Genomic DNA, 10202 nt, shown 5'->3' on the forward strand with positions numbered 1-10202 from the left:
CTGTTTCAAACTGAGTTTCAAACTAAATTATTGTGTAAAAAGGAACTCTCTGGGACTCAGCAGAAATTTATTCTTAATCTGAGGATTGTTAACCTCAGGATGCCTAGAACGCAACCCTAAGGTCAGCCCCACCAGCAGTTGAGTCTTGACAGCAACCTAAAGAGGAGACTCATCTCAGAACCACGTGGCCAATCTCCCAGAATTGTCCACCCCTTCCTCTTATTGTGTAATTGTTATCCTAAAATATCAACCTGACACTAATTCTGCTTCTGTAATCTCACTTAACTGCTGTTTGTTCAGAAAAACAAAACAAAACAAAAAAATATAATGCCTCACATAGCAGAAAAATCCCCAGTAATTTATACAGTTGTGGTTTGTGCCTTTAAAAACTCCAGCGTCTTCCCTGTTTGCAGCTGTTCTATTGTTTGTTGTCAGAACAGTTTCCAGTTGTCACAACATCCCCATAAATATTTTTTTTATTTTTAACTTGAAGTTTTGTCTGGTGGGGTCTTTTCCCGGTGGTCTTGAACTCTGAAACAAAGATATATGAGAGCACTTAGGAGAAAATGAAACACCAAGTATAACTTTTGCATGCTGAACTGGCCTTCATCAGTTATGAAGACGAGATCATCCTTACTGTGCTATCCCAGTTTCTTTTGTTAGCAAAATGTACAAATCAGATGGCTTGCTTTCTAGTCAAAACTTTCAAAATGTCCATTCCTGGATTTCAAAAAATAAAGACAACTGGGCTCAACAGGTGAAAAGCACTTGCTCTTGCAGAGGTTCTAAATTTGGTTTGTAGTACTTTCATGCCAGCTCCCAATGGCCAGTAGCTTTAGTAAGGATCCAACCTTATATTCTGGCCTCTAGCTACTGAATGTTCATAGAGACATACCACAGAAGCAAAGACCCATAAAATTCTTTTAAAAAGTTGATAGGCCCTGTCCTCCTATTAAAACTAACAGCAGTAACTCAGTTCTAAACGTGTCTCACTTCTTTGACCAACATTCTAAGCTCACTTGTAACCTTTTTCTCGTAATGGTGACGCAGTACTGACACTTTTCTAAGGAACCTTGGTAGAGTCTGGTCATTCTCAACTGGTCAAGCTAGGAGGGAGCTGAATTAATGGCCTTTCAGTGTCATCAGTATAGCTTCACACTACCCTAGCCAGGTCCTAACTGTCCCGGGGAAGGCCTTCCACTGTCATGAGCTGGTCTGGCTGCCCGGATTATACCTGCTCAAGAGGAAAATCACTCATGCACAGCTTTTCCTGAAAATGAAGGTGGCTCTGAAAAGAGCCGTTTGTTTTAAGCTATTAAGTGCAATCACTTGTTCTGGGCCTTGTGGCTGCTCTCGGTCTTCTTGGGCAGCAGCACCGCCTGGATGTTGGGCAGGACGCCGCCCTGCGCGATCGTCACGCGGCCCAGCAGCTTGTTGAGCTCCTCGTCGTTGCGGATGGCCAGCTGCAGGTGGCGCGGGATGATGCGCGTCTTCTTGTTGTCGCGGGCCGCGTTGCCAGCCAGCTCCAGGATCTCGGCCGTCAGGTACTCCAGAACGGCCGCCAGGTACACTGGTGTGCCAGCCCCTATGCGCTCTGCATAGTTCCCTTGGCGAAGGAGCCTATGAACGCGGCCCACGGGGAACTGCAGGCCGGCCCTGAGAGAACGGGACTTGGCCTTGGCACGAGCCTTGCCACCGCCGCCCTGCTTCGCACGTCCAGACATCGTCTTCAAAAAGCTTGAAGAAAGGGGTAACCGCGCTAGCGCTTCCACGCCTATTTATAGTCTGATGGAATGTCATACTCACCACCTGATTGGCTGATTGATGCTGGACTAGCCAATCAGGAAGCAGTACTTTAATTCCCCTTATTTGCATGCGCAGAGCACTTATTATCCAATCAGATATCGTGTATCCTTACGTCAGTTGAGATCCACGCCTATAAATGCCTCTTCTCTACTTCCAGCCAACTGTGTTTTCTCAGTAGGTGGCACTCCTCTGAGTCCTTGGGGTGTGAAAGGTTACTTTCACCATGCCAGAGGTGGTGGCCAAGGGCACTAGCATTTCCAAGAAAGGCTTCAAGAAAGCGGTCACGAAGACTCAGAAGAAGGAGGGCCGGAAGCGTAAGAAGTGCCGTAAAGAGAGCTACTCCATCTACATCTATAAGGTGCTGAAGCAGGTCCACCCCGACACTGGCATCTCTTCGAAGGCCATGGGCATCATGAATTCCTTTGTGACAGATATCTTCGAGCGCATCGCAGGCGAGGCGTCGCGCCTGGCGCATTACAACAAGCGCTCGACCATCACGTCCCGGGAGATCCAGACGGCCGTGCGCCTGCTGCTGCCCGGGGAGCTGGCCAAGCACGCCGTGTCCGAGGGCACCAAGGCCGTCACCAAGTACACCAGCGCCAAGTAAACTTTCCAAGTGACTATTAACACCACCAAAGGCTCTTTTCAGAGCCACCCACTTCTTCGAGCAAAAGAGCTTTGCTTACTGGCTGGTCCTCACCCTGTGCTTGGGCATGTGGGAACCTGGCCCAGGCTGCGGTGAAGGGAGTCTCACTGGCCATCGCAACAGCTTTTCAAATGCGGTTTTGTTTTCAGAGGAGGAACACATAATCCCAAAGTAATTTGAGACCCGAAGCTGAAGGCTTTCTGGTCTGATGTCTTCTGTCTAGTGAGGGTTCTAGGATTTAGTTTTGCTGGAAACACAGCAACGGTAGGTAGGAGCTGCCTGGTAGCCTCAAATGCTTCATAGTGGACTATGTTAGGTGGGGTTAACTGACAAACGGCAATAACGGAAATTCGTGTCCTGGCAAGATGGCCACATCGGGCTATGCCTTTGTTGGTTGGTACCATCTCTAGTCAGAGTCTAACTGCCCCAGCTTTCAGATCCTTGCCTATTGTGGACCACTCTTAATATTACCCACGGATAGTGAGGACTATTTAGGGAAAAAGCCAGAAAAGGCTTCTCTCTTCAAACCTGACATAGCTTTTACATCATATACAGTCTGTCTGCAGTAAGAGGAAATGTTAACGGACTAGTCTGGGGTAATACTATCTCTGAACAGTACCAGCAAGTGTAGAAAGATTCAAATAGGAACCTTCAAATGGGAGAGATTTCATACTCAAATCATTACGAGTCTGCTCCACAATGCAGGATGACCTCATTTCAATATTGTTAAAACTACATCCTCAAACATTGTTTCTAGGCATGGTCAAACAAAGGGTGAGGCATGGGCATTCCGTCTATAAAATAGTTTACCATGGCACTTCACATCTTAAGCCTGACCCTTAGGCTTTAGTGTCACATAAAATACTCAGAGCACATGAATCAGGAGTATTTTATAAATTACTTTTATAAAATATTTTATATTTAAATATTATAAATATTTTATATTTATATATTACTTTTATAGTATTTTATAATTTTTTTGGTCATATAAATTAACCTGCCCCAAATTTTCTGTGCCATTTCTTTGAGAAATTATTGAGACAACTTTCCCATTTGTGTTTACTTCCAGAAGCCCTGTGCTACTGGGGGCTTCTTGCTTCTTGGGCAATCCCTCACACATACACCCTCACACCTTCCATTCATTCAATGAGAAAACACTCTGAGAATGAGAAAAGGAAGACGGTTCTTATAAATAACATTTTGGAAAGGAAAATAAGGAGAATGCTATTAAGTGGCGGTGTATCTGTCCCAACTCAACAGTACAGGCCAAGGACAGCAGCTTGTAGTGGACTGAAAAGTAGAGACTTGAGTCAGATGGATAGCCCCTCTGCTTCTGCTTCTTCAGGGAGAGCAGGTTTCTGTTGCTGCAATGAAACCCTTACCAAAAGCAACTTGAGGACCAAAGTGTTAATTTCATCTTACAGCAGTAGATCATCAGTAAAGGACTTCAGGGCAGGAACTCAAGGAAGCAACTGTGTGGAGGCTGAGAAATGTAGCCCCATTCTCATCGTTGTCTGATGGTCAGAGTTGGAGACTAACAGGCGTAATTTGCACCTTCTAACTCAGGAGGTGGTTGCCTGGCTCTTTTGAAGTTAAGAAAGCTCGATGCCATCCTGACAGGTGGTCAGGATATGCAAATGTACTTCTGCTCCTTCCATAGTAACTATGAGATCACTTGGGAAAGGGCTGTTTTCTGCCTACATGAAACAGTGTGGTGAATATAGTAACTCGGTCATCTGGCTACCTAGGCAACAGAATGCTGATGATGAGAAGTCTCAGAATGGACGGATGAGTTAATCTTGCTGTGTAATGTTAATGAAGTCTTTGTTACCTTCTCCTCCAGTTTACATTGGGTTTTAAAGTTGTGGAAAATAAATGTGCGTGATTCCAGGATCTGAGCAATTCCTAAAACTCCCTCCTGATACTGTCTTGTGGTTTCTGTCTTTATTTCCCATGCCCCTACCCTGGTAAGAGGTGATTCTGTTGAGGCCAGTCCTCAACAGAACTAAAGCAGAGACCATGGAGGAATGCTGCATACTGGCCTCTCAGCTTGTTTTCTTACACAACCCAGAACCTTGAACTATGCTCTCCCACATCAATCACTAACCAACGAAATGTCCCACAAACTTGCAAACACAAACCAATCTGATGGAAGCATTTTCTCAAATATAGGCCCTCTTTCTAAATAACTCTAGCTGTGTCAAGTTGACAAAACCAGCCAGGATAAATGGTACGTCTATACAGAACGAGTCAGTGATTGAAAAAGAAGAACGAGCAATTGCTGCATAGAATGAAATGAATAATCCATTCACTGGATTACTCATTGGAACTATGTGTAATATTGAGTTGGAAGTGTCACTCCCAGCCTGCCAAGTACTGACCACTTTCACAGGGTATTTAGGGTTGCCCTGGAACAAGGAACACGTAGTTTGGGGTTTGCATCTGTGCTCCCTCTGTCTTTCCCTCGCCATGCTCTCCCAGTCACCTGGGAGTGTGTTGTCTATTAAACACGGGCATTTGATTTGGCTTAGTCTGGTTTGATTGGAGTTCTTGGCATGTAGTAATAAGGGGTGGCGGGGCTGCGTCCCCAACACCCCAGCCGCCTGCTCGGCTAGCTTTTGCCCCGAAATAACAACACACAAACTGCATTCATTTAAACACTGCTTGGCTCATTTCTACCTAGCCTCTTCTAGGCTAACTCTCGCACCTGGACTAGCCCATTTCTTATCATCTGTATAGCACCGGTCTTACCGGGAAGATTCTAGCCTAAGTCCATCCTGGGCCGGAGCTTCATAGCGTGCATCTTCCCTGGAGCGGGGAGCATGGCGTCTATCTGAGGCGTCTGCTCCGGGAGGAGAGCTGTCGAGTCTGAGCTCACTTCCTCTTCCTCCCAGCGTTTTGTTCTGTTTACTCCTCCCACCTATCTTCTAACCAATGAAATGGGCCAAGGCAGTTCCTTTATTAGCCAATGACCTTCCTCCATCATTGGCACCAGTGGAGAGGTTTTTCTTAACACTATGCTCCCAAGTGAAAGAACAAGACTGAAAATTTTACCAGTGTTTCAGATGCAGACACAGCAGATTTGGGAGCTGTACTGTGATTTTCTGTCTCCAAGTGTTTCATTGTGGCAGCTGGAGCCCCAATTACAGATGACACTTGTTTCTGTCTGTTATCTCTTTGGTCTCGCAGTTAAGCACTCAGGAGTTCCTTCAGGGGCATCTCACTGTACACAAAGGTATAAGGCTTTTCTCGCTATGAATTAAAAAAGCCTTTTAAAGTGTGTGTATGTAGAGTATGTGGGTATGTGCATGTGTGTGTATGTGTGTACAGTAATTGGGTATGTGTATGTGTGTGTGTGTGTGTGTAGAAAGTGCTTTTAGAGGTCAGAGGTACAGATCCCTTGGATCTGGGTTAAATGTGGTTGTGAGACACTGGTTGTGGGTTCTGGGAACTGAACTGGGGTCCCCTAAAAGAGCAGAAAGCATTCTTGACTACTGAGCTGTCTCTCCAGCCTTTCCTATGAATTTTTTTTACTGTATATTTTATTTCAAACTAATTTTTTTTTATTGTAGAGAAAGCCAATATGGACAGTGTAGCTCCTTTGAAGGAAATATAAATCAAATTAAAATTTTCTAGTTAAGTTTTTAAGTAGTTGGTGTCTTTTATTTTTTCTGTAATGTTGATCTGCCCTTGGAGAAAGCGTTCTCTCTCACTCAGAATCCTCTAACTAAAATAGGAGATAACCTGTAGCTCCCCCATCACTACTGGAGACCACAAAGGATCCTGTCATGTGAGCCAAGAACAAGTTATGAAGGAATGCAAACTCAGTGGACAAACTGTTGGTTTCCAACTCAAATGCTTTGAAACAGGATCTTCACGATCCCACAGCAATCTTCTTTTTAAGGAGACCCAACCATACGCACAATGTCTCCTAGGAATCCTGGTACTGCAGACTGGGCTCAGAAGCTACAAGGGTGCTGACCTACAGGGTATTTTTCCCCTACATGTTGCCAACAGAGAGAAAATCTTGGTCTCTGGTCCCATGGCAGGCTTCACCTCAAACCCGCAGCTCTGGACCCTTCTGCCATTTGTTTCTGATGATGCTAATCACTAAGAGAAGGCTTAGAAAGTGGTAATCCTTGTCTCCACGCAGAACACCCTAGCCTGACTTACCTGGGATCTGAATTTTCCCTTAAAACTACAGCAAAATTCAGTTGGCTATTTAGAGATACGGTCCGGGCGATTAGGAAGCAATTTTGCCTGGTGAGCCTGTCACATCAAGCATAGCAGCTAACACCAATTTGGTTATCCAATCCATGAAGTATAGACATAACATCAAAGTCAAAAGTCTGCAGCCGGTGCTGGAGAGATGGCTCAGAGGTTAAGAGCACTGCCTGTTCTTTCAAAGGTCCTGAGTTCAATTCCCAGCAACCACATGGTGGCTCACAACCATCTGTAATGAGATCTGGTGCCCTCTTCTGGCCTGCAGGCATACATGCAGGCAGAGTACTCAGAATACTGTATGCATAATAAATAAATAAATCATTTTTAAAAAGAAGTCTGCAGCCCTTCAGAGTGTGGGTGGCTCTTGACTTGCGAACGTCATGTGGCCATTGGCCAGTTTTATTTGGTTGCTATATAGCTGTCCATGACCTCATTCTCAGACACAGGCTAAGCACAAGTCCGTGCCTGTCTCCCCCACGATTGCAGGTAGATGCTTGCTGAAACGTGCCAGACATGATGCCACGTGCTGTGCCGTGCCAAGCAGACAGAGCTGTTGATGGGCGAGAACTTGGTATCCCGATAAGGCCCCTTTTGCTGAGATGCGGACTGTGACTGGCTCTCGGGAGCGTTCCTTGTGCTCCCCAGCCTTGCTGAGTGCCAGCAACCGTCTGGGGCACTTTGTGGCAAGCCTGGCATGGCTGGCACAAGGCTGCACAGGGCAGCAAACGGTGAGCAGATCTGGGCGATGGTGGCACATGCTCTTAACCCCAGCTCTCGGGAGGCAGAGGCAGACGGCTGTGAGTTCGAGGCCAGCATGGTCTACAGAGAGAGTTCCAGGACAGCCAGGACTACACAAAGAAACCCTGTCCAGAAACAAATAAACAGCAAGTGAGTGGAATCTGAGTTGGAGTGAGGTGTGAAATTTACAGTCACTAAGCTCACGTGGCCAGCTGCGGATATGTAAATGAGACAGTATTGGTAAGTTCCTTGGGTTACTAAGAGACCAACCAACAGTATCCACGAAGCCAGAAATCTGGACTTAGCGTCACAGTGAGAACGAAATGTATTTTAACAGTCACCCGTTTTCTGTTATTTTTGTTATAGCAGCTACATTAATGGGGAATTGGGGGAAGTACTTAGCCCAGGATAAGTCCCATCAGTAGTGAGAGGCCTACAGACTCCCAGCCATGTTCAACAAGACCATTTCTGTTCCGGGTGCAGACCCGAGCGATGGGATGCACAACTAGGCCGAGTGAAATTCGGAGTGGACCTGCAACGCATCTGGCCCCAGGAAGATGACCTCCTTATCCATACGTTCAAGTGGCAGAAATCAGGAGAAGCTCAAACTGTTTAGGATTAAAGAACATTGCTAGGAATGGTGCCTTCTCTAGTATGCAAATACTAAACCTTCTGCACACTGTTCCAAGCTGGCAACACTTCCCACATGACAAAGGCCAGAGAGTGACCTGAACTCCCAAAGGGAAAAACACAAAGTTGAAACCAGACTCTTATCAGAGACGCTCACCCTTTTCACAAAGAGTGTGACAGAATTGCAAGGTCACAGGGGATTTGCTCATCAACCATAAGTTTAAGAGTCCACAGCTTTCACATAGTAACAGGACTGTGAGGAGAATTGGTGGTAGGGGTGTCTAAAGGGATTTTTTTTCCTCCAGTGATCCGAGGCTGTAATTTATGGTTGTGAATGGTACAAGAAGAAGCGGGTAAAACTGGTGAGAGCAGATCCTAGTTGTGACGTTATTATTGTCACATATTAATATTAACATAATATTAAAAGAATGTTATTAAAGGAACAAGTCTAGTTCAGATATTGTTGCGCTGGCCTATGTTGTTCCTGAGAAAAAGAAGGAAAATGTGGGATCATCTTTGAGAGCTTCCTAGTATTCTAAGGGTGAAATAACTGTGAATAATTGGATTCGAAATAAAAATAAATTGCTAACTTGTTTTCGGAGAGTGGACATACAGGATGAGTGATGTGTCCAGCACCTCTCAGCATCTGGTGGCAAGTGTCACCATTGTCTTCTAGCCAAGGTTTTTCTGAACTGTAGGGCATCCTGCATCTGTAACTATACCATGCAAATAAAAACAAGGACCCATGCAAATGTTTGCTACCTGTTAAGCCATTTATTAAAATACTGATTTCATTTCTTTGTATTATACAGGGATTATTATCTCAAGAAAAAGTTTTAATAGTGAAATGGGCAAGACTGGAGGCTCTGGTGCCAGATAGATAGGAACACTGGACACTGCAGACTAAGTAGTAAGGCAAGGCACACACAGTAGTAAACAGACACCGAAAAAGTCAGTCATGCAGCCAGCATCTGCCATGACAAGCTACAAACATTCCCTTAAAATCTACAGAGTTAACAATTGTCCTATTACTGAAATCTGTAGAGAACTGGCCATGAGACACATTTGAGAGAAATGATTAAACCTGAGAGCTTCATGAAGAACTGGAGCACGAATTCAGGGATTGTTTTAAAATTCTAGAGGTACAGTTTTGAAGAATGTGAACATATTTTAAAATAATGATGGAATAAAAGTTTCTGAAGAAATATAAAGTGATTGCCATGAATCTGGACGGCAGGGAGTAGCATGCTGGCAGGAGGAAGCTGGTGTCGTGGCTGGGCTAATGTCCTCACACATTGTCCCACTGCTCGCTCCCAAACACTTAAGGACAAATGTGGCCAGGGAAGTGGCTCCAGATTGTGACCCTACTCTTGTTGTTTTAGAAATATGGGAAGATCCAGTAAAAGCTGCCGAGTGCTGATTCTGTGGGACACAAGACAGCCTCAGTTACAAGAATCCACAAATCTTCCTTTAATACAAATGACAACACTGGGGCCAAGAACAACAGCAAAACCCCCAAAACAAAACAGAAACAGATACAAAAAACAATGGCAAAACAGGGTTCCTCAAAGTCCGTCAAGGATGCTGAGTATTGTGTAAGATGCAAACTTCGGTCACTTTATAAAATCAAGGGAAAACAAATCTATTTCAGACTCAGTAGATGTTTCTAAGATGTTTGGTAATAGGCTGAGTTGTATAACTGGTTGTGCTGGCTGCTCGTAGGTCAACTTGACACACAAACTAGAGTTACCTGAAAGGAGGGAACTTTAGTTGAGAAGAGACCTCCATAAGATCCAGCTGTAAGGCATTTTCTTAATTAGTGATTGATGGGGGAAGGACCTAGACCCATGGTGGATGGTGCCGTCTCTGGGCTGCTGGTCCTGGGTTCTATAAGAAGACAGGCTGAGCAAGCCAGGAAAAGCAATTCAGTAAGCAGCGCCCCTCTGTGGCCTCTGCATCAGCTCCTGTCTCCAGGATTCTGCTCTTTTTGAGTTCCTGTCCTGACTTCCTTCAATGATGAACAACGCTGTCAAACTGTAAGCCAAATAAGCTTTTTCCTCCCCAGTTAGCTTTTTGGTTATGGTGTCTTGTCACAGCAATAGAAACCCTAACTAAGACACTGGGAAAGACACCTGTAGTTATGAGAAGACTTTCCCCA

At 45.0% G+C, this 10202-nt stretch overlaps 2 protein-coding genes across 2 annotated transcripts; one reads left to right on the top strand and one right to left on the bottom strand.

Annotated features, from left to right (window-relative positions):
• Nucleotides 1-1325: 1325 nt before the first annotated feature.
• Nucleotides 1326-1724, bottom strand: LOC142848818 (histone H2A type 4). Its single transcript, XM_075970992.1, has one exon. The coding sequence runs from the start codon at nucleotides 1722-1724 to the stop codon at nucleotides 1326-1328; it is 399 nt and encodes a 132-aa protein (XP_075827107.1).
• Nucleotides 1725-2029: 305 nt separating this feature from the next.
• On the top strand, nucleotides 2030-2413 carry LOC142848819 (histone H2B type 1-A). The gene has a single exon (XM_075970993.1). The coding sequence runs from the start codon at nucleotides 2030-2032 to the stop codon at nucleotides 2411-2413; it is 384 nt and encodes a 127-aa protein (XP_075827108.1).
• The last annotated feature ends 7789 nt before the right edge of the window (nucleotides 2414-10202 follow it).

The sequence above is a fragment of the Microtus pennsylvanicus genome, chromosome 4 (assembly GCF_037038515.1).
Source record: "Microtus pennsylvanicus isolate mMicPen1 chromosome 4, mMicPen1.hap1, whole genome shotgun sequence".
Lineage (NCBI taxonomy): Eukaryota > Metazoa > Chordata > Mammalia > Rodentia > Cricetidae > Microtus > Microtus pennsylvanicus.

Bases quoted from the DNA above. Each gene is read 5' to 3' on its own strand.
- LOC142848818 (XM_075970992.1), bottom strand. From the start codon at position 1,724: ATGTCTGGACGTGCGAAGCAGGGCGGCGGTGGCAAGGCTCGTGCCAAG.
- LOC142848819 (XM_075970993.1), top strand. From the start codon at position 2,030: ATGCCAGAGGTGGTGGCCAAGGGCACTAGCATTTCCAAGAAAGGCTTC.